The sequence below is a fragment of the Mustela nivalis genome, assembly GCF_964662115.1.
Source record: "Mustela nivalis genome assembly, chromosome: 19".
Classification (NCBI taxonomy): domain Eukaryota; kingdom Metazoa; phylum Chordata; class Mammalia; order Carnivora; family Mustelidae; genus Mustela; species Mustela nivalis.
This window is the reverse complement of record NC_139038.1, coordinates 9169111-9192545: the sequence shown is the minus strand read 5'-3', so window position 1 is coordinate 9192545 and position 23435 is coordinate 9169111. Positions and strand designations below refer to the sequence as shown.

Genomic DNA, 23435 nt, shown 5'->3' with positions numbered 1-23435 from the left:
CATCTGCTAGGTAGGAATAGTAATTCCTGGCTGACAGCAGAGGGGAGTCAAAGCCTGGTGAGGGTTGGAATGCATAGGAACCCCCACATCGATGGGTTGGAATGCATAGGAACCCCCACATCGATGTCCAAATACTTTGGAGTTGTGGGGTCACAGAGAGCTCCGAACCAGCCCTCTGCAGACATCACCCCTTGCCTTCTACCCTGAGAGGGTCAGACAGGAGCCCCTTTCCCTGGGAGACTGGGCATCATTTCTGGCTCAGAGTGGTTCAGAATATTTTCTGAATGACAGAATGAATGAGTGGAGCCTGAGGAAGCATTAGAGCTCCCTGCTCATTCTGGACTCATCATCTACCACTTTCACCAAAGTCCAGACCCCCCCCCCCCACTTCCCCTGCATTAATCCATCAGTCTCCAACTGGTCTCGCTGCTTCTATCTTTTTTTTTTTTTTTTTAGATTTTATTTATTTATTTGACAGAGAGAAATGACAAGTAGATGGAGAGGCAGGCAGAGAGAGAGGGAAGCAGGCTCCCTGCTGAGCAGAGAGCCCGACGCGGGACTCGATCCCAGGACTCTGAGATCATGACCTGAGCCGAAGGCAGCGGCTTAACCCACTGAGCCACCCAGGCGCCCCTGCTTCTATCTTATTATCTTACTAACTCTCTCTTCTCCACAGGATGCCCAGAGCGATCTCTGTAAAATTCAGATCTTATTAGGGCTCTCCTTTATAACCCGATAAGTTAGCTTCCCAGTGCCCTCAGGATAATCTCCATAATCGTTAATGACCTACAAGGCTCTCCTCCCTTCTACACCCACCATCTGGGTTGAACTTCTAATTCTAATCTTCCGATTTTCCTCCCATTCCAATAAAGCCAGGTTCCTTTTCCTCTCCTTAAAAAGTTCCTTTCTTCTCAAAGCAGTCCCTGGGGTCCCAATCAGTATAAATTAGGGGCCCCTAGGACCTGCCCCTAACTTAACACTGTTCAGTCCCATTGCAATGCTCATCAGGCTTTGATGCAACTTTTGCTGTCTCCCGCCTGGAATATAAACTCGAGCAGGGCATGGACCTGGTAGCCCAGCAATGGACCTTTTCATCCCTGCATGGCACAAGGAAGAGTCTCAGAATATTTGATGAGTAGCTGAGCGAGCTGAAGGGAAGAAAGACTGCACGGAATCTTTAAGAGAAAGGTCAAGCAGACCAAGTCACACTAGGAGCAGAAGCTAGCGTCAGAGACCGAGCTGACCATCCGGTCTTGACTTTGAGAAACCACTAAGAGCCAGAGACCACCTCCCCAGCCTTGCCTACATCTCAAAAACGCTGAGGGCCAACAGGGACCACACCCTCAGTGTGACCCAGCAACCCCATCCCTTTGCTGGGGTGGATCAACACTCCCCTTTGAAAACAAGGGTAGAGACCCCAGCCCGCCCGATTGGTGGGCCACTCCTCTAAACTGAGAATGGCTGCACAGACTGGAAAAGGTCGCCTTCACCCCAACCTCCTGCAGGCCATTTCCGAGCGTTCCTTTTCGTCCGGGTGTGGGCTGCTCCGGGCCTCCCCGCCCAGGTTCCGGCCAGCCCCACCCCTTCAGTGATCCGGCCCAGGACGCTCCCAAAAGCCCCGCGGGGCGCGCCCGGGAGGGGCTGATTCCTGGGGAGGTGGGGTCGTTTCCTTCGCCTTAGGCTGCGTCCCACCGGCACTCCGCAGCTTGCTGTGATTGGCTGGGCCGTTCCCAGTCTGCCCAATCGGGAGGAAACCGCGGAGCTAGGGGTGGGGCTTCAGTTCCCACGCGGGGCGGGATCTTACCCGCCTCCCCTCCGCCGTCCTCCGCGCCCCGCCCCGCGTCGTGGCGGTGACTCAGCAGGAAGGCGCGACCCGACTGGGCCGGAAGGGCCGAGCCTTGCCACTCTCTCCGAGTCCAAACACAGCGGGTGGGGCTTGGGTGAGGATCCGTGGTCTGAGATGGGAGTCCCTTCATGGGCTTGACCCATCACCCTATGTGGCTTAGAGAAAGTCCAGACCCTTCCCTGTCCATAGTTCCTCTTCTCTGCGCAGAAGAGAAGGATCCTGGGCGGTCATGAGATACAATAGGACCAGCTAGTTGGTAGGAACAGGGTGGGGCTTTGGGGAGTTTGCTCTGGGTGCAGATCCCTAACCCTGGTTAATCAGGTATGTGACCTTGGCCAACCCCTAAATACTTGTATGTAAAATCAGAAGGATTTCACCTTCTTTTCAGGTTGTGAAGGTGAAATGAGGAAAAATGACATAGATTCATGGGAGGCAGCAAAATTTCAATTAGGAGAGCCAGCTTTGATTAGCAAAACGAAAAGGACTATATTGGAAAACTAGTCCTGAAGGCTAGGCGGTGGACAGGATAGCTAGACAGTTCTGCATAAAAATGAGCAAGAACCCAACTGAAAAATGGGCAAAGGCCTTGAATAGATACCTCTCCAAAGAAGATATATAAATAGCCAATAAGAATAGGGAAAGATACTCAACATAATGTCATTAAAAAGATGCAAATCAGGCGGGGGATGGGGAATGGCTATTAAGGCAGGCACTTGTTAGGGTGAGCTCTGAGAGTTGTATGCAAATAATGAACCACTGAATTCTTCCTGGAACCAGTACTGCACTGTAAACCAACTAGAATTTAAATAAAAATTTGAAGAAAAAAAAAAAGATTCAAATCAAAACCAGGAGATACCACTTCACAACCACTGGGACGGCCAAATTTTTTTGGTTTGTTTTTGTTTTAGATTTCACTATTTTTTTTTAATGGGGAGGGAGCAATAAAAGTTAGCAAGGATGTGGAGAGTTGGAACCCACGTGCACTGCAGGTGGGAATGTGAGATGGTGCGGCCACTGTGGGAAATAGGTTGGTGGTTCCTCATAATGTCAGAGGTGGAATTACCACATGACTCAGGAATTCTCTTCCTAAGTACATACCCAAAAGAACTGAAAAATTCTCAGATGCGTGCACGCTAATGTGCATCATAGCATTAGTCATAATTGCCAGAAGGTACAAACAGCCCAAGTGTCCATCAACAGATGAATGGCTAAACACAATTGATTGCGTCCATACAAAGAAATATTATTTCACCAGAAAAAGGAATGACGTCCTGATACACGCTTTAATGCAGATGAACGTTGAAAACATTATTCTAGGTGATAGAAGCCAGACACAAGGCCTCATATTGCATGGCTCTGTCTCTATGAAATGTCCAGAATAAGCAAATCCACAGAGACAGAAAGTAGATTAGTGGTTGCCAGGAGCTGAGGGAAGAGGAATGAGGAGTTCAGCTAACGGGTGTAAGGGTTTTTTGGGGGGAAGAGGGATGAAATGTTCTGAAATTAGGTAGTGGCAATGGTTGCACAACTCTGTGAATATACTAAAAAACAAAAAACAACCAAAAAAAACTCCTACTGAGCTGTATACTTTACAAGGGTGAACCTTATGATAACTGAATTTTATTTCAATAAAACTGTTATTTAAATAGGGAAAAAGGGGGGATGCCTGGGTGGCTCAGTTGGTTGGACGACTGCCTTCAGCTCAGGTCATGATCCTGGAGTCCCAGGATCGAGTCCCGCATCGGGCTCCCAGCTCCATGGGGAGTCTGCTTCTCTCTCTGACCTTCTCCTTGCTCATGCTCTCTCTGTCTCTCTCTCAAGTAAATAAATAAAATCTTTAAAAAAAAAAATAGGGAAAAAAGGGGGGTGCCTGGGTGGCTCAGTTGGTTAAGCATCTGCCTTCAGCTCAGGTCATGATCTCATGGTCCTGGGATCAGGTCCAACGTTGGGCTCTTTGCTCAGCGGAGAACCTGCTTCTCCCTTTCCCTCTCCCTCTGCCACTCCCACTGCTTGTGCTCTTTCCATCTCTTGCTCTCTCTCAAATAAATAAACAAAAATCTTAGCAGGGGGAGGGGGAGAAAGCAATGAGCAACAGTGTGGCAGTCAGAGGGCTCGCAAAACAGGGAGGAGAAGGAAAGAGGTAATAGGAGAAAGGGAGGGTCCTAGCACTGGCATAGGCTGTTAGGGCTAGAGTAGAGAAAAATGAGTGAAAAGTATCTGGAAATGTGAATGGGCGGGAGGTGGCAGTGGTGGTGTGTATGAATATACAAGGGCTTGTAAAAACAAAGTATCTAGGGCGCCTGGGTGGCTCAGTCAGTTACATCTCTGCCTTTGGCTCAGGTCACGATCTCAGGGTCCTGGGATGGAGCCCTACATCGGGCTCCCTCCTCAGCAGAGAGTCTGCTTCCTCCCTCTGCCTCTCCTTCTGCTTGTGATCTCTCTCTCTCAAATAAATCTTAAAAATCTTTAAAAAAAAATCTAATTTTCAATTTTCAGCTCTTCAATGGGTCTTTGCTCCAAATCACCAGCTAAGTGTGTTATACGTACAGCCCAGAATTGGTGAAACCAGGAATGAAGGGCTTAGTTAGTGAACAAGAGAAAGGAGAATTACAGGGGAGGCAAAAGCAGATAAAAGATTCAGAGTCAGGTGCCTGGGTGGCGGACAGTCAACTGAACATCCAAACCTTGGTTTTGGCTCAAGTCATGATTTTGTGGTTGTGGGATCAAGCCCCACTCAGGGCTCTGAACTCAGTGCAGAGCCTGCTTAAGATTCTCTCTCTCCCTGCCCCCTCCCTGCTTGTGCTCTCTCTCTCTCTCTCAAATAAATGAATGTATCGAAGGAAGGAAGGAAAAGGAAAGGAAAGAAAGGAAAAGGAGAAAGGAATGCCAGCAAGCAAGCAAAAGTCAGCAAACGTCAGGAGTGCTCGGCAGAGTCCAAGCTTCTGAAGAATTCCTGGAGTTTTTGGTAAGGATGCTGGGTATCCTTACTATAATGGAAAATACCCAGCTGGCTTGATTCATTCTTCCTTCCTTCCTTCCTTTCTTCCTTTCTTCCTTCCTTCCTTTCTTTTTCTTCCAAGTGCCAGTGTGTGGATGGAAGGTGGGGCAGAGGGTGAGGGAGAATCCCAACCAGGCTCCACACCCAGCTTGGAGTCTGAGCTTGATGTCAAGACCCTGAGATCATGACCTGAGCCAAAACCAAGAGTCAGATGCTCAACCAACTGAACCACCCAGGCACCCTGGTGACTAGGTCCTTTTAAGTAAATTTTTTTTTTATAATTTTATTTTATTTTATTTATTTATTTTTTTAAAGATTTTATTTATTTATCAGAGAGAGAGAGGAAGAGAGCGAGCACAGGCAGACAGAACGGCAGGCAGAGGCAGAGGGAGAAGCAGGCTCCCTGCTGAGCAAGGAGCCCGATGTGGGACTTGATCCCAGGACTCTAGGATCATGACCTGAGCTGAAGGCAGCTGCTTAACCAACTGAGCCACCCAGGCGTCCCCCTTTTAAGTAAATTTTAAGAGGCAGGGTGCACTCAAAAAGTTGAAAGAGGTGGAAGGTATTCAAGAGACTGCCATCTGGGGCACCTGTGTCATCCATTTCCCAATGGATTCCCATTGCCCTTAGAATAAAGCTCCCCACAACTTAGAAAGCCCCAAGTATCTGGCCCTTTTTCAGTCCGAGCTAAATCCCCACTGAAGGATTTAGAATGTTCCTCTCCCCAATTTTTCTGTGGCCAAAAGTTTCATGGCCACCTCCCTCTCATTACTGAGGCCCAACTCAAGTCTCATCTCTTCGGGGACCTTCCCTGACCACCCAGTCCCTACCACAACACCCACTTTATGTTCTTCTTTTTTTTTTTTAAGATTTTATTTATTTATTTGAGAGAGAGACAGTGAGAAAGAGCACAAGAGGTAAGAAGGTCGGAGGGAGAAGCAGACTGCCCATGGAGCAGGGAGCCCGATGTGGGACTCGATCCCAGGACTCTGGGATCATGACCCTAGCTGAAGGCAGTCGCTCAACCAACTGAGCCACCCAAGTGCCCCCCATTTTATGTTCTTTAGAACACTATTCACTAGCTCCAATTCTCTATGGATGTGCTCAGTGGCTTATCATTTCTCTCCTCCTCTTGAAGGTCATCTCTGTGCCTTGCAAACAGGAAGCTGGTCTGGGTCTCTTCTTGCTCTGGAGCCCCAGAGCCTGGCCCTGCACACAAGAGCTTCAGAAATATTTGCTCATGTCCTTCACTCACCCGACAACCAGTATTTGACCAGCTGCTGTGCATAGCATCTTGTGCACGAAGCTGGGCATGACAGCTCCAGCCACAGCCCTCAAAGGCCCCCTGAGCTAGTAGAAGAGACAGCCAAGTCAGCAGTCTCTGCAGGGGTGAGTGCTGTCCCTAGGGAGGTTCAGACAGAGTATGAGGCTGGCTGTGCCTCATCCACACCCGGAGGAGGAGGCATCAGAGAGGGCGCGTTCTGGAGAAAAGGAAAGCTAAGACATGAGGCTAAATTAGAGTTGACTCAGGGGAAGGAGGGGAGAGGGTGACGTGTAGCCCAGGCAGAGAGAACAGCGTGTGCAGAGGCCCGGTGGGAAGGGAGCCCAGACATTAGAGGAATTGAAAGTAGTTCAGTCTGGCAAGAATCTGGCAGCAAGTGGCAAGAGATGATGCTGGAAACACAGGCAGAGCCAGGCTGGAGAGGACCTTGCAAATTGAGCTAAGCAGTTGAGGAAGAGCACTGGGGAGCCATGGGAGGTATTTGAGCAGGGTAGTGGCAGCGTTAGGTTAGGTTCGTCAACAGCCCACGGTTCTTGTGGTGTGGGGAATGGGCTGGAGCTAGGGAGCCAGTGAAGAAGCTGGGGTGAGAAATGTGAGATGGAGAGAAGTAAGCAGATTCTAGCAAGGTTTGGGAGATAGAATTAGTAGCGTTCGGTGACTAATTAGTTTTGGGGGGTGGGGATTGCTGGGGATAACACCCAGGTTCCTGGCTTAAGCTAGTGATTGGTAGTGTTACTTACTGAACAGGGAAACCCAGGTTTAGGTACAGGTGACAAAAGTTCTGAGTGGGACAGGCTGAGTTTCAGGAAAGCCTGTCCCACTCAGGGACAGCAAGTCAGCAAGCGATTATTATGTGAGTTTCCCCAGGGCATAAGAACTGTCTTTTTTATCTGTGTGCTCCCAGTCGTCAGGCCCTGGCCCCCCAGAATATTAAAAAGGACCCACGACAGGGGCGCCTGGGTGGCTCAGTGGATGAAAGCCTCTGCCTTTGGCTCAGGTCATGATCCCAGGGTCCTGGGATCCAGCCCCGCATCTGGCTCTCTGCTCAGCGGGGGACCTGGTCCCCCCCCACCCCACCCCCGCCTGCCTCTCTGCCTACTTGTGATCTCTGTCAAATAAATAAATCAAATCTTAAAAAAAAAAGGACCCACAACAGTCATAACAACAGTGCTAGCCTTGATAACTGGGTGGAAAACAAGTCTTAGACAAACCCCATAGGCCAGGGGTGCCTGGGTGGTTCAGTTTGGCTCAGGTCATGATCCCGAGTTCCTGGGATCCAGCCATGCATCAGGCTTCCTGCTCAGCAAGAAGCCTGCTTCTCCCTCTCCCTCTGCTCCTCCCCCAACGCATGCTCGCTCTTTCTCTCAAATGAATAAATAAAATCTTAAAAAAAAAAAAAAAGAAAGAAAGAAAGGACGCTAATGCTTCTACAGGGCTGCTTTGAGGGTTGACAGAGTGTCGACGAAAGCAGTTTGTTTAGATGGGAGAGGGGGTCCAGGGATGGGAAGCTGTGATACTTCTCAAGACGAGGGAGGAGCACACCTGAATGTGGGTGTGGCCAGAGGGGGCGGAGCAGAAACTGAGCGCGGGGCATGCACTCAGCTCTGGGGGTTTCAGGCTGGCAGGAGGGTCTCCGTCCCTCTGCCCAGACTCCCTAAGTCAAGTATTTTTGTTCCATTCATAGCTTGGGTCCTCATCCTTCCAATGACACAGTGGGTCTCAGAGCTCCCGGACAAATGGAGACAAAGCCATTCCTGCCAAGTGCTGATGGACTGTGGAGCTCAAGTGTCTGCCTTGCTCCTTGGCTGGGAGCCAGGACCCAGGTCTGGAGCCCGTGGGAGGCAAAATAATGCCCTCCCCCACTCTCCTCCCCCAAGATGTCCCTGTCCTAATCCCTGGAGCTCCCGAATGGGTTACTTTACAGGGCTAAAGAGATTTTGCAGGCGGGATTAAGTTAAAGACTTTGAGATGGGGGAGTAGCCTGTATGATCCGGGGACTCCTGTAGTCACAACGGGCTTCAGAGGATGGAAGAGGGAGTCAGGAGCGTCAGGAAAGGAGATGAGGTGATGGAAGCAGAGGTCGGAGTGATGCACTTACTTGCTGGCTGCAGGGAGGTCACGAGCGTTGTGGACAGCCTGGAAAGTTGAGGAAATAGATTCTCCGGAAAGAACACTAACCTGCCCATACCCTGAGCTTAGCGCAAGGAGACCCACTTCAAACTGGTGACCTAAGAAACTGTAGGATGGGGTGCCTGGGTAGCTGTCGGCTGAGCATCCGACTCTTGGGTTTCAGCTCAGGTCATGGTCTCAGGGTCCTGCAACTGAGCCCCGCGTGGGTCTCCACAGTGGGCGAGGAGTCTGCTTCTCCCTCCCCCTCTGCTCTTCTCCCCGCTCACTCTCTCAAATAAATAAAACTTTAGGGGAAAAAAAAAAGCTTTATAGGATAATAAATTTGTGTTTCGCAGCCATGCAAAAGCAGAGAGCCTGCAGGCCAGACATGGAAGACAGAAGCTTGACCACAACAGTTGCTTGTTACTCACTCTGAGCCTGCGAGGGGCTCTGGCAAGATTCCCCCACTTCTCTCTGCCCCTGGAGCTCTGGGTGAGCTGCCCCAGGAGCAGCCCCTGGGAATGCCCCAGTGCTGCTCTGCTCCCTTCTCCCTTCTTCTTCTTGAGTTTTGCTTCTAGTGACTCTGCCCATCTTGCAATGTGTCTTGGAGCAGACCCTTTCCTTCAGTGGAAAAATTTCTCTATATGCAAAAGGAAGGCAGAGATGGGCTCGGAGACCCTATGGGGCCTCCCAGGCCTTGTATCATGACTCAGCATTTCCAAGATGTGGGGGCCTGCTGAGAGCTCTCCAGGATGCTTTTGATCTACCCTCTGTTCCCAAGCCAGTTTTCTCCAGAGTCCTAACCAGTCTTTCCTGCTGCTACAAATGATGCACTTGTGCCCACAAGTTAAAGATGGGGGTTGGGGGGGACAATGCTTTATTGACTTGGCACCTATGAAGAGGTGGCTACAGTCCCCCAGGGTTCTTTGCTACTGCAAAGTGGGGGCTCTGTGGTGGGGGCAGCATAAATCAGAGATGCTGGTTCCAGCTGCTCGGAGGGGCCACTGTCCCTGCTTTGGCCCCTCCAGTCCCCTTGTCCAGCCAAGCACCATCTGAGTCTGGCCCCTCTTGGAGAAGGCCAGGGCAATGACCGGGGTTCTTCTGCAGCCCTAGACAGTCAAAGTTAAGAGCTGTGGGCCTCTCTTGCCTTCCCTCTTCTTGGAGAATCCCAATATGGGTGGGGGTAAGGGAGATACCCCATTTACAGAGAGCCCCTGAGCCTCCTGGACCAGGCTCCAGGAAGATGCTCTAACAGGAGCCCCACCAAAGAAGAGAGTTAAGTCATTCCCTTCTCCCCGCTTTATGTTTTGGCTGTGCAGAAAGTGGGAGCTCTCACTGAACCGGGCCCATGGTAGCTGATGACAGGTGAGGTCACACAGAAAGTTGATGGGTAGAGTCCGGCTCTAGGCTCCTCCAGGCAGGACCACACTGTCTGAGTGTGTTCTCTCCCAGGCAAGAGGAGGGAAGGGTAGGGTGAACTGAAGTTGTCACAGGAGGAGGGCTTCCTGGAGGAAGAGGGAGAAGCCACAGCAGGCTCCCAGAAGAGATGGTCTGCAGAACGGGCTGGGTCACAATGACCGGCACAGGACACTGGCATCCTCACTGTGGTCACAGTTGTGGGCATCCCAGCGTATGTGAGAACAGAGCAGAAGAGTACTCTCATCCCCTCGGCATTTGACATTGTCCAGGAGGATAGGGCCTCGGCCTGGGCCAAAGTGGGCCTCGCCGGGAGCTGCCAGGGCCTGGCCACAGCCCAGCTGGCGGCACAGGACAGTGGCTGCCCGCAGGTCCCAGGCGTCATCGCAAACAGTGCCCCACCGTTGCCCTAGGAAGAGTTCTACACGCCCCTCACATTGGTGGGCTCCGTTGACCAGACGCAGGTGCCCTGTGGAGACAAGGATCAGAGCTTGCAGGGGCTGGCCCATGCCAGGCCATGAAGGGGTAGACAGAAGAGGAAAATGGTGGTGGTCTGAGACACAGCATTGCTCTAGGGGCTGATGGATAACGGCAGACAAATCAGATTAAAATAGGACGGGCAGCAGTCCAGACTCAGTCTCTGGACGGGAAGAGCATGCCCCAGCCTTTGTGGGGTGCTGTGCACATCCCGAGTGCTCCATGTCTGTTCTTAGTCCTCTGTTCATAATCCCAGACCCTTAGCCCCAGCGCTACTCTCTGGAGACTGTGATTGTGTCCCCTGAAGGTCATCATCTCCACTCACTCACAGGTTTAAAAGTGAATCCTGTCATTTATCTCTTCAGGAAGGAGACACATTCCCTTATGTTGGTTCCTGTCCCTAGGAATCCTGAAGACTGCTCCCTTGAACCCCCCCTACCTCTTTTTGGACACCATATCCCTATTAATGAAAACAGACTAGCACAGAACAAAGATTCTCAAACCTGGTACAAATCTGTTGAGCTGTGTAACCTCAGGCTATGCTCTCCCTGGATTCTGGTCCTTCCTATCCTGATGCCTCTACTTCCATCTTTAGGGCTGTGAGCACCTACCGTCCCTTGGCCGAGGAGTGGGTACCCGGGTGGTCTCAGAACTATCCTGCTGGACTTGCAGTCCTAGCTCCTCTGGGCCTGGCTCAGCAAGGACAAAGAAAAAGAAAGAGGTGGCTGTCACCTTAAGGAACACGTTCCTTGAGGCCAGGTTACCTCCAGGCCTCCCAAGGGAAGCCTGATTTAGGGGTAGAGAAAAGACCTGAAGGACAACTGCTTTCTGCCACTTGGATCAGAAATGGGGTTTGCTGGGTCGCCTGGGAGGCTCAGTCGGACTCTCGGTTTCCACTGGGGTCAGGATCTCAGGGTCGTGGTGGGTTTCCCCACTCTCTCTCCCCTCTGCCCATTCCCCCCTGCTCATGCTCTCTCTCTCTCTCAAATCAATAAATGAGGATTGTTTTTCTTTCACCCTGGGACCCAAAGCAGAAGCCTTTGAAGCTACCCCTTTGCGGCCAAAGCTATTAGGCCCAGCACCAAAGGAGGGTGAAGTTATCAATTTCTACCCCAATCAATGAACAGAAGCATTTAAAAACAGGTCAGACTCTACAAACACCCCTTTCCACTGATTCCTCCCGAAGGTCAGACGTTTGCTCCCAGAAGGCGGATGAACTCTCTCTGCTTACTAGGGCTTTGTGGGTCCTTGACTCAGCAGAGCCAAAGCACCGCGGCCTCTCCCTTAACACAGATTTCCAGACTTTGTCCGGGGCTTTCCGCCTCTCACCTCCGGCCCGCCCCTCCCTGCCGCAGAGCGCACGCCCTCACCAAGCCCCACCCCACTCCCACTGCAGAGGGCGCTCCCTTCCCGGCCCCGCCCGCGCCGCGCAGCCGCAGAGCGCGTCGATGGTCGGGCTCCGCCTCCCTCTGCGCAGTGCGCGCGTCCTCTCCGGTCCCGCTCACGCCGCCGTGCCGCAGAGAGCCCCCACGCCTGACCCCGCCCATCCTCTACAGCCCGCCTCCTCCCGCCTGCGCTGCAGTACGCGCCTGCGCGCGGCCCCGCCCGCGCCGAAGTACGTGCCTCTGCTCCGTCCCGCGGCGGCCTTACCTGAGCAGAGCGCCCCTGCGTCTTCGTGGTGGCCGCAGTTGTGCTGACCCCAGCCCAGGTGAAAGCAGTCGCTCAGGCGGGCCTCCGTTCCGGCGCAGCCCACGTTGTCCAGCAGCACCGGGCCGCGCCCGTAGCCGAAGTGGCCGAGGCCGGTGGCGCCCAACGCGGGCCCGCAGCCCGCCTCGCGGCAGGCCACGCGCGCATCCGCGAAGTCCCAGTCATCGTCGCACACGGTGCCCCAGCCCCCGGCGTACATCACCTCCACGCGGCCGCGGCACGGGCCTGGGCCGCCCACCAGCCGCAGCCGCCCGCCTGCGGGGCGCAGAGGCCCGCGGCCATAGGGGCTGGGCTGCGACCTCTGGCTTCCAGAGCCCCAGCCCCACCCTCGCCCACCCTCCCCAGAACCCTGGCTCTGCCACTTACTTTTCTTCCCCGCGGCCCAGGTAGCGGTGGTGAACAGTGCCATCTCCCTGGAAGGCAGGGCACCAACTCCTGTAGCTGCAGAGACAGGGTATCTAGAGCACTTGAAGGGGACAAAGAGGCCTTCTGGCCTGCAGCCGGGCACAGGGACGCCTACGAGATCCCCCAGCTGTACCACACCTGCACCCCACACAGCTTCAATCCTAGTGTCGCCATGTCGGTCACCTGTGGTGCTTGGGAAGCTTAACTGGAATGAACCGAGTCCTATTTCCAGGCATTATCCTGATTTCGATCCTAATGATAGTTCCAGACCAAATTCCAAATATACAGGCAGCCTTCGTTCAACCTTCAGCTCAACCCTCTCAAGGCCACTCCATTGCCGACCTCAGCACCCACCCAAACGTTACCTCAGAGCTTCAAAGCATTCCCTTACTGTCTCCTCCCGCCTTGCTGAACTTTCCAGAGCTCTGGATTTCATCCTGGCTTCATCTGTTCCTCGTTCTCTCACCCACCTCTTCACCATCTGGCCAAAAGACCTGGTTGGCGTGCCAGGGCCCCCTTCCAGTAGATCCAGAACAGCCTTTCTAATTCCCAGCCCTGCCTACCTTGCCCCTACACCATTCCAGCCTGGAAGGCTGGGCTCCTTACCTTCTGGCTCCGTGTGCCAGGCCCAGTCCTCTCTTGTGGCCAAGGGTGGTAGTGCTGTAAGAGTCGGGGGGCCCAGCACTAGAGCAGGAGAGAAGGGAGCAGGGTCAGAGGCCAAGGTCCCTGGTCAGCCTTGGGCCGTCAGGGGAGAATGGGAGGGTGCCCCTGGAGAAGATAAAAGATTTTACTTCCAGTAAAAAGCCCACTGGGGCTCAAACCCCCCCCCCCACGGGGTCCAAGGAGGTCTGCCCTGCTTGACCATGTATGTAATTTACTTGGGGTGCACTGTTGTATATTCCACAGTTTATAAGGGGTTGCAAAACAAGGTTCACTCCCATTTAAAGACAAAATAGGACTAGAAAGAGCAAGGGTCATGCTGCAGACTGGGCAGCAAGGTTAGCTGTGGCTTTGCCCGGGTTCGGTATGGGAACATGGGTCAGGCTTTGCCTCAAGGGGCCAACGCTCTCCCATCTGTAAACCAGGAATGAGGGCCCCTGTTTTGCTATGAGACATGGACAAACAATTTGTATCTTGTAGACTAGAGTCCAGCTGTGAAGTGCCATTACTGGTCCTGTTCTTCTTTTTCTTTTTTTAAGATTTTATTTACTTACTTATTTGACAGAGAGAGATCACAAGTAGGCAGAGAGGCAGACAGAGAGAGAGGAGGAAGCAGGCTCTCCTATGAGCAGAGAGCCCGATGTGGGACTCGATCCCAGGACCCTGTGATCATGACCTGAGGCGAAGGCAGAGGCTTTAACCCACTGAGCCACCCAGGTGCCCCCGGTCCTATTATTGTTATTTGCTCAGAAAAACTATTAAAATGGGAGAAGGACCAGGTGGGTGAAAATACTATTATAAGAGCATCCAGAATCTGGATTCATCGCTCGACTACAGTGAGAGAATTCAGGAGTACCTCTGGTGCAATTCTAGAGTAATATTACTTTACTCTTTAGTATTCCATGAAGAGTACCTAGAAATTGCTAGAAAATTCCGAGGGCATTCTTGGGGTGCTGCTAGATAATATTGCTGGCACAATACTATGAAACCTACCACAAAGACGTACAGAGGCACTACTAGAGCAGTACTGAGACGGACATTAAAAGTAATTTCGGGGTCTTCCTGGAAAGCACCAGGGAGCATGGAGGAACCTCCACCCCAGCCTTCCCCCGGCCCGCCCCGTCCCCGCCCCCGAGCCCGCCCCCAGGCCGCCCCTCTTCCCCCGAGCCCGCACCTGCGCAGAGCGCGCCGGCGTCCTCGTGGTGGCCGCAGTTATGCACACCCCAACCCAGGCTTAGGCAGGCTGCCAGGCGGGGCTCCCCGCCTTCGCAGTGTACGTTGTCCAGCAGGATGTGTCCCGTGCCGTAGCCGAAGAAGGCGTTGGTGGTGGCGGCCAGGGCGGCACCACAGCCCAGCTGGCGGCAGACCACGGCAGCATCCGGCAGCCCCCAGTCGTCGTCGCACACGGTGCCCCACAGGCCGCCGTGCAGGATCTCCACCCTGCCCTGGCACGGGCCCGTGCCCCCCACCAGGCGCACGCTGCCCTCACCTGGTGGGGGGGTGGGGACAGGGCGCAGCTCCCACAGGGCTCTGCCTCCCTCACCATCAGTGCACCTGACCCGACGCACCCACAGTGCCTCAGGGCCCGCACGTACCCACAGTGCATGGTGCCCCAGGACCTAAAACCAAGGAGGAGCTGTTCACCCAGTTACCCCAGGGCACTGCCTCCTCACAGTCCCGGATCGGGGGAGGTTTGTGGGATCAGGACAGACTGGCTTCGCGTGTGTGTCATTTCCTGCCTAAAACCAACCTTCCTAACCCTGGTCCACGCGCTCCTAAGCAATCCTAACCCTATAGGATATGCTGTTTCCTCACTTCCTACTTCAGTGAAAGCCGCGTCACCTTTCCAGGTGCATTGCCAACAACTCTTCCTCTAGGAAGCCCTCCTTGATCCCCGGTAGATGAGACCCACTTCCTCCTCTGGACTTCTTGCCTGTTTATCTGTCCATCCTTTAGGGCACTTTCGATTTTCTTGCTCTACATCATTACCCACATTTCTGTACATATCGGACTTTCCCACCGCATTAAGCTCGGTATTCTGCTCTTTCACTAAACTTGTGCTATTTTTACTCATCCCACGGGAATAGATTCCTCTCTTCCTCTTCAGCCTGTGAGCAGCCTGGGGGGCTGCGAGGGGCTGGATGGGGAGGGAATGACTCAGCTCACCCAGTGGTTCTCCCTCTCTTCCCACCGTCAAGGGTAGATATGGGAGACTCCCCTTGGGGTTCTTAAGGCCCAGGTGATCCCCCGTGTTGCCCTTACCTTTCCCGTGCTGGGGAGTTGTAGAGGGCACCCGACTCGTGAACACTTTCCTTGTTGGGGGCTGCGTGGGCAAGAATTCTGGGAAGGAAGCAGGGTGGGAGGGAGGAGGACACATGCATCTTCATCCTCACACCCACGGTTGTCTGAGCAGCAGGACACGGACCCCTAAGGTACCTGCCATAGGGCCTCTGGCCACACAAAGGGTCAAAGCCAGGAACCCTGGGGTATGAGAGGAGAAGGGGCCCCCTGAGTCCAGAAAGCCGTGGCTTCAGATGACTTCTTAGAGCAACATCCCATGACTTGAGAACATACTGGAAATGCAAATTTCCAGGCCCCACCCCAGACCTACAGAATCAGGAAACCCACGCTCTGTGTTTTAATGAGCCCACCAGGTGATTTTCTTGGAAAACTAGAACCCTTACTCTCAAGGTCAATGCCTCTCAGAGATTTCTGCTGCAGCTTCACACCAGATGGACCTCGCTGCCAGTACTGACCCCACTTGTTTGATTTAAAAAATGGGGAGAGGCCTCTGCTGGAACCATCAAAGCCCTACGCAGACACAAGAACGCTGGTTCTCCTTCAGCCAAGAACACACCACGAAGCGGAACTGGGACACTGACAACCAGGACTAGCCAAGGCCCCCCCCTGGCGTGGCGTCCCGCGTGGGAGTCCCTTCATTCATCTAGCCTGCAGCTCTGCTGCCTGCCCTCCCTGGCCACAGGTCTCCGCTTACCATCGCATAGGACAGCCACATCTTCGTAGTGGAAGCAATTGTGGACGCCCCAGCCTCGGCTGCGGCACTGGCTCAACGCGGCTTCCTGCCCGCCACACTCCACGTTGTCCAGCAGGATGGGGCCTCGGCCTTGGCCGAAGGCCAGGGGCCGCGGCACGGGCAGCGCCAGGCCGCAGCCCAGCTGTCGACACACCACGTTGGCATCCACCACATCCCAGTCATCGTCACAGACGCTGCCCCAGGAGCCGCCGTGCAAGACCTCCAGGCGCCCCCGGCAGCGGCTGGGGCCCCCCACCAGCCTCAGCTCTGTGGAGAGGGTTGAGCTGGCACCAGAGGGATCACAGGGCCTGAAGGGCAGGACGCCCACCTTGCTGTGAAGCCTGGAGGATCAGTCCCTTTGGGGCCTCATTTCTCCCTCTCGGTCCAATGGGGAGACCAGTGCAATCCATTTGGGGGCCTCTAGAGTTACCGTGGGCTGGTTAGTCATCACTCCCCGAGGATCTGTTTTAGCCTCTGAGTACGTGGGGGCAGGGCACGGAGGGGCAGAGACACCTACCTGGAAAGGGCAGTGGGGCGGGCTGGAGGGCACCGGCTGAAACAGAATGACGTGGAGCATTGGCCCCTCTCCACCCTCCCTGGGCCTCTTGGCCCTGGGGACACAGTCTCCCCCCCCAACCCCCTACCACCATCTTTACCACCCCCCCTCCTCTTCACTTCCGCTGCCTTCTCCAAGCTTCTCCTGTCTCTCCCCGCGACTGCCCCAGTGGGCCCCCTTGCTTCGCCCATCTCCCATCACCCCAGAGAGATCTGCCTGAAACAGGGGTCTTTTTATCCCCCTCCACTGCAAGACTCCACATTTCCCGCAGGAGACCCCGACCCTGAGCTTTCTCTGCAAAACCTTCTAGTACCTTCTGACCAGCTTCCCCTGACTTTTTTTTTTTAATTATATTTTAAAATTAAATTTAATTGTTTAAATACATTTTTAAAGTAATCTTGACCCAAAGTGGGGCTGGAACTCACAACCCCGAGATCAAGAGTCACACGCTGTACCTGCTGAGCCAACCAGGCCCCCAGCATCCTTCCACCTCCGACTTCTTTATATCCCATCTGTCTTGTCTCTGGGTCTTTGACCCTGCAGTGTCCTCTGCTTGAACAGTTCGGCTCATTACAGCCCTGCAGCTCCTTCCAGATACAGCTCGGAACCCCCTCCTCCGGGAAGCCTTCCTGGAGCCCTCAGCTAGAAGTGCTGTCGGTTTCCTCCGAATCCCCGGTCACCAGCTACATGCCCCTTTCTGGACCTTCTGCCTGGTGATGTGGCTGTGCCCGACTCATCTCGGTGTTTCCCAGCCTCATCCCTTCGACCCCGCCCCAAGCCACGGTCACGAGCTCTGCCTTAAGTGCTTTTGGGATTCATTAGGATATCCCCCCAAACATTTACCTATACAAGACCTTCTGCTTGAGCCCTCCTATCTGTATACACCAAGCACTGTGCTCATTTTATGTGCCCAGCTCACTAAACCACTAAGACGACGTATGAGGTGGTGGGTAGGGTTGTGCACACGGGGAAGGTCAGGTTTCATGAGTTTAGGCAACTCGCTCAAGGCCATACAGTGAACAGGGAGTAGAGCTGGGATTCCAACCCAGACAGCCACACTCTTCTCCACCACACAATTCTGGGCACATGGCCTGAGAGGCGGGGAGGTAAACAGGGAAACTGGCCTGGCATGGAAAATGGGAAATCCCTAACAGCTCCTTGCTTGCATGCAGGGTATTATAGGTCCCAGACACATTCGTGTACGTTACTTCGTAGAATCCTTACAACAGTGCTCCGAGGTGTGTACTACTGTACCCATTTTACAGATGAAGAAACTGAGACTGAGTTTCTTCTTTTCTCAAGTTAGGATCATCCCTGCCTTTCGAATAGCCACTGCTGAGCCCACTCCTGTCCCTCCTTCCCTATTTCCAATGTTCCCTACCTGCCCAGACTCTGTGTAGGTTGAGCCCTCACCTCCAGCACTGAGCCCTCCATTTCCCCAATGCAGACCCTTAACTCGACCCTGAACAAGTGTTAGTTGGAAAGAACTTCGGAAACTACCTCACTGACAAATCACGTCCGACCATAATTGTACAGCTGGGAAAACCTGAGAGCTAGAAAGCGGACAGGTCAGGAGTTAGGGGAGGGCACTCACCCAGGGGCAAGAGGAGGAAGAAGGACAGGGCTGGGGGGAGGGGTAAAGGGGCGTTGCTCCTGTCTCCTGGCCTCCAACCCCTGCTCCTCTCTGTCCGCTGGGGATCAATTCGCATCTCTGCTTCCCGTAGCATCCAGCCAGGGCCCGGCCTTTCGGAGGGTCCCATCAAGGGGCGGTGGAGAAGTCACAGCTGGAACATCTGGAATTAAAGATCCCCAGTCACTTCCCGCTGGAAGGGGCCCAGCGAGAGCTTTAGGGGGATGTGACATTTCTGCTTGCATCTGGCATTCTGAGTGGTGACAGGAGCAGGGGCCACGGCGGGGACCCCTGGAAAGGACAGGACGGAGCACAGGACTCTAGCGAGCAGGTAGGTCTGGTGTGAGAGCAAGTGGTAAGAGGCAAAGTTAGAGGGTTGCCTGGTCTGAGGCCAACGCGGGCCTGGAGGTCTTGCAGAGGGCTCAGCGCATCCCAAAGCCCGGTGTTGGTGCCACGGGTGGTAATCCACATACTTTTAGTGGCCGATGTTTACTCTTTTCTTTTCCTTTTCTTCTTTTCTTTCTTTCTTTCAACAGTGCTATTTATGCCCAAGGCTTCTGGTTTTCCATTTACTTGGAGCAATATAAAGTTTCTCTTTAGAGTTAATTTAAAGGGACGCTTGGCTCCATTGGTTAAGAGTCTGCCTTCAGCTCAGGTCATGATCCCAGGGTCCTGGGTTCAAGCCCTGCCTTGGGCTCCCTGCTCAGTGGGGAGCCTGCTTCTCCCCCCACACTCCCCCCTGCATGTGCACTCTCTCTGTCTCTCTCTGACAAATAGATAAATAAATAAAATCTTTGAAATATATATATGTGTAAATAATAAAGTTAATTTAAGTAAGAAGAAATGAGTCAAATTAAGGGGGGGTGGTGCGGAAATCAAGGAAACATGGTTTCCCTTAACTCTCAAATATGCCAAAATGGGGAAGGGGTAGGAGACTAGATGCCACGTGGGATGTTCTATCCCTCTGGAGGAGGAAGCCCTTAAAGACGCTTGTTTAAGTTTTGGGTTAAGGGGGCATCTGGGTGGCTCAGCAGGTTAAAGCCTCTGCCTTTTGGCTCAGGTCATGATCTTGGGATCGTGGGATCGAGCCCCGCATCAGGCTCTCTGCTCAGCAGGGAGCTTCCTCCCCTCTCTCTGCCTGCCTCTCTGCCTGCTTGTGATCTCTGTCAAATAAATAAATTTTTAAAAAAATCTTAAAAAAAAAAAGTTTTGGATTGAGGAGGGGCTCCTGGCTGGCTCAGTTGGAAGAGCACGTGACTTGTGATCTCAGGGTCATGAGTTTGAGCCCCATGTTGGGTGTAGCGATGACTTAAAAATAAGTAAATAAATTTGTGGGGGGGCGTCTGGGCAGTTCAGTCGGTTAAGCCTCTGACTGTTGATTTTTTTTTTTAAAGATTTTATTTATTTATTTGACAGAGAGAGATCACAAATAGGCAGTAGGCAGAGAGGCAGGCAGAGAGAGAGGGGGAAGCAGGCTTCCTGCTGAGCAGAGAGCCCGATGCAGGGCTCGAATCCCAGGACCCTGGGATCATGAAGGCAGACGCTCAACCCACTGAGCCACCCAGACGCCCCTGACTGTTGATTTCAGCTCAGGTCCTGGTCTCAGGGTCATGGGATCGAGTCCCACGTCAGGCTCTGTGCTCAGCGCAGTCTCCTCGTCCCTCTCCTCCTCCCCTCTCAAGACGATGAGTGGACAAAACCTCAAATAAATAAATAAACTTTGGATCGAGGTATACAAGTCCCAACGTGCATAAATTGGACGTGTAGTGCTCAGCGAACATTTGCCCCACGTAAGCAGCATCCCGGGGAGACCCCATGACCCCCTTCCTGGCAGACCTTCCGCGGGAGTCTGATACAGTGCCTGGGCAGCCGTGGGATGGCTTGGGCGGGGGAGATGGGAGTCTGGTTTAGTGGACAGGTCTGGGATGTACCGAGAGGGAGATACCTCCCAGCAGGAGAGCGCCCCCGTCTCCCCCTGGCTTGGCCTCCGTCCTGGCGTACAAACAGTCTGGTTGGGGAAGGACTGAAAACCTATCTGCATGTGGGCATGGGGTTTTCAACGCTCCATTCATGGGGCCCAGGACAGCCCCCAGTGGAATAATCAGCTTTTGTCCTCCCTCTGCCTGACCTGGGAACAGCTGGGAGATGGGGACTGGAGGACTGGAGGGGGGGCAGCCATGGGCCAATCTTTGCTGAAGGGCTCCATGGTGATCGGGGCCTGGCCCTGCCTCACCTCCGGGACCCCGGGTGGAAGTGAGGCTTACCTGTTCCCTGCCCTCCGTGAACTGTGACTCTCTGAAGCTCTCACACTCCCTCCTCTCCCTTTATTAGTGCACCTTTTACCTTTATAGCTTCGGGGCGGGGCGGTGGGGGGAGGCAGGCAGCATAACTCGGGATGCGCATCTCTACACCTACTAGCTGCATGCCCTCACTGTCCTCATCTGTGAAATGGGCTTAGGAATACACTTTGCTCCAACCATTGTTGCTGGGTTAAAGGAGCTGAAGTTTATAAAAGGTTTAGCCCAGTGCCCGGTCCGCCCTACGCTTGGTACCTGCTTTACTGTTACTACTCTCTGTGGACCTTCAAGGGCGAGGGCGGAGGCAAGATCTTATCCAACGGCAGCATCTGGCACAGGGTGGGTACTCGAGAAATGTTTGTTGAACGACTGAGTGCGGTTTAGGGCTGCAGAATCATAGAATGAAGCTGTCCGAAGGGGCCCGGGAGATCATCAAGAGTAATTCCACGTCTGACCGGTAGAAAACATGCCATTCTCTCTCTCTCTCTCTCTCTCTCACACACGCACACACACACCAGCAAAAGTGAAGTATTCGTACCTGGGGGAATGTTCTAGGCTCTTTCTGTCCCCTCTTCCACAGTCTTTCCAAGGTCAAATTTCCAATCACTTTTTCTGCCCCCAGGAGTTTAGGAGGGGGAAGGATCCCCCAAAAGCAAATCAACACAGACCTTTCTTCTTCTTTTCTTTCCAGAGCTGGAAGATAAGCAGAGGCAAAGTTCCCGTCCATGGAGCTGGCCGGTGGCCCCAGCCTGTCCCCACCCGACCTCGGGGGCAGAGGGAGGCCAAGGGAGAGTGGAGGTGACCCGCCCGGTCTGAAGCAGCCCCAGGGAAGGGGCACCCAGGCAGAGGAGGAGCTCCGGGGTGGGGGTGGGGGGACAGGCGTGGACTCTCAGGGCCAGGCAGCCCCTCCTTGCCCTTCCTCCTACCCCAGGGCTCGGGTTTCAGAAAGGCAGCTCAGCCAAGCATCCCTGAGCTCCTGCAACAGGCCTGATCCAGCCCTGACTCCGGCTGCTCCAGGGAGTGCCCTCCATCGAGCCCTGACCCACGTCCCGCGGTGGGGTTGGAAACATGACCACAGAGTGCGTGCGGTGGGCTCTCCAGGCAGGTAGGGCCTCTGATCCCGCTGCTCGTTTTGCCTTCCTGTCATTCCCCTTGACTTCTGGTGCCTTTTGAGCTTTGGGGCTTTTCTAGTTATCGGTGACGGGAGCAGGCATGTGGCTTCTATAGCTTGAGGCTTCCGTAATGCTTTGCTGGAACTGTGCACCTTCCCTCCCCAACCACAAACTCTCAAAGCCAGAGCAGCCCCGCAGGGCACTTCCCCAACCTGGCTGTGCACCCACATCTGCCCCTGGGGGAAGCGGGGGAGGGGGGGCTCCTTAAACATATATGCAAATTCCCAGCCCCACCACTCTGCTGTGGACATTCACAGATAGGGTCCCCCAAAAGTGTACTTCTCAAATGCTCCTGGGGATCAAACACGTTTGGGGACCAGGGGTGTCGTCCAAACCCTTTATCCTGCAAGTGGGAAGAGGAGGCTTAGAGGAGAAAACGGAAACACAGTCCAGGCTCCTGGAAGGGCTTAATTTCCCGGCTCCGGGGCCTGATCTTGCTTCCCGTCTCTCAGAGAAAGAGAAAACTCTCTGCAGGGAGGTCTGCCGTCACCCTGCTCCCAAATCTATTCGCCCTCGTGTGTCTGCACCCAACTCTCCTTCCCTCCTGGCTCTTTCTTCCTCCCCTGGCCTGACCGAACGGCTCCCCCGCAGTCCAGACCCCGGTCCTTCTGCCTCGTCAAGGACCTCCCTCTCGCCATCTGTGTATCTTCACCCCCGTATTCAGCTGCTCTTTCCCAACTGGATGCTTCACCCAGGGCTTCTGAGCATCCTCTGGTCTCTGTCATGAAAAGCAAGTGACAGGGGCTCTTAGGTGTCTCAGTGGGTTAAAGCCTCTGCCTTTGGCTCAGGTCATGGTCTCAGGGTCCTGGGATGGAGCCCTCCGTTGGGCTCTCTGCTCAGCAGGGAGCCTGCTTCCCCCCGCCCACCCCGCCTGCTGCTCTGCCTACTTGTGATCTCTGTCACATAAATAAATAAAATCTTTAAAAAAAAAAAAAACACAGAAAAGAAAAGCAAGTGACATAAACCCTTTCAACCTGTGGTCAGTAGATCCTCATGGTAGAAATGGTCAGGCCCTAGTTTCTGTGTCTGTCCCTGGCTGGAGGATGTCCCAGGAGTGACACCTTGGCTCTGATGCTCTAGCCTTAGAAGGTGCTGGAACTAGAGGCTGCCCGATGCCTGAGCTCCTCACGGTTCATCAGCAAGTTCTTTCTAGCAGGGAGATCGGAGCAGGCGAGCATTGGCATGTGTGCTTCCAGGAGACATCGCGGGGCCCCCCTCCTGCAGCTGGGGACGCCCCTCTCCTCCCCCTCACAGCCAGACTCCACAAAAGTGCAGCACACACACGCATGTCCACCCCCTTACCTCTCTCCAGGCCTGGCTTGCTCTGGTCTGCCTTCGGTGCCCACCACTCCGCTGAAGCAACTCTTCCAAAGGTCACCAGGGACCTCTGAACCCTGAGATCGCAGGGAGGATTTTCATTCCTTGTTTTAGTTAGAATAGGAGCTCTGGGGGTGTCTGGGTGGCTCAGTCAGTTCCGCGTCTGCCTTTGGTTCTGGTCATGGTCTCCGGGTTCTAGGATTGAGCCCCACGTCAGGCTCCCTGCTCAGTAGGGAGCTTGCTTCTCCCTCTCCCTCTGCTGTTCTCCCTGTGGTTTTCTCTCTCCCTCTCTGTCAAATAAATAAATAAGTCTTTAGAAAATGAAATTAAATAGATAAATCCATAAAAGTGGGGCACCTGGCTGGCTCAGTTAAAAGAACACGTGACTTTTTTTTTTTTTTTTTTTAAGTACTGTAGGGGTGCCTGGGTGGCTCAGTGGGATAAGCCTCTGCCTTTGGCTCGGGTCATGATCTCAGGGTCCTAGGATCGAGCCCCGCATCGGGCTCTCTGCTCAGCAGGGAGCCTGCTT

General features: G+C 53.8%; 1 protein-coding gene across 6 annotated transcripts in view; it reads right to left on the bottom strand.

The window, feature by feature from the left end:
* Positions 1-9095: 9095 nt before the first annotated feature.
* SSC4D (scavenger receptor cysteine rich family member with 4 domains) overlaps positions 9096-23435 on the bottom strand; it is a 32456-nt gene continuing 18116 nt past the window's right edge. For 3 of the 6 annotated variants that reach the window (XM_082712586.1, XM_082712589.1, XM_082712588.1), the window contains 11 exons: positions 22892-23196; positions 20956-21110; positions 18085-18283; positions 16452-16487; positions 15896-16201; positions 15163-15240; positions 14075-14389; positions 12847-12924; positions 11779-12276; positions 10740-10817; positions 9096-10120 (listed from right to left, as the gene is read on the bottom strand). In XM_082712586.1, the coding sequence (XP_082568712.1) occupies positions 9804-10120; positions 10740-10817; positions 11779-12276; positions 12847-12924; positions 14075-14389; positions 15163-15240; positions 15896-16201; positions 16452-16487; positions 18085-18250 (1872 nt within the window). In that variant the 5' untranslated portion in view covers positions 18251-18283; positions 20956-21110; positions 22892-23196 and the 3' untranslated portion in view covers positions 9096-9803. Of the gene's footprint in view, positions 10121-10739; positions 10818-11778; positions 12277-12846; positions 12925-14074; positions 14390-15162; positions 15241-15895; positions 16202-16451; positions 16488-18084; positions 18284-20955; positions 21111-22563; positions 22739-22891; positions 23197-23435 lie in introns of all 6 variants that reach the window. The other 3 variants (XM_082712587.1, XM_082712591.1, XM_082712590.1) reach the window with 3 other exon arrangements.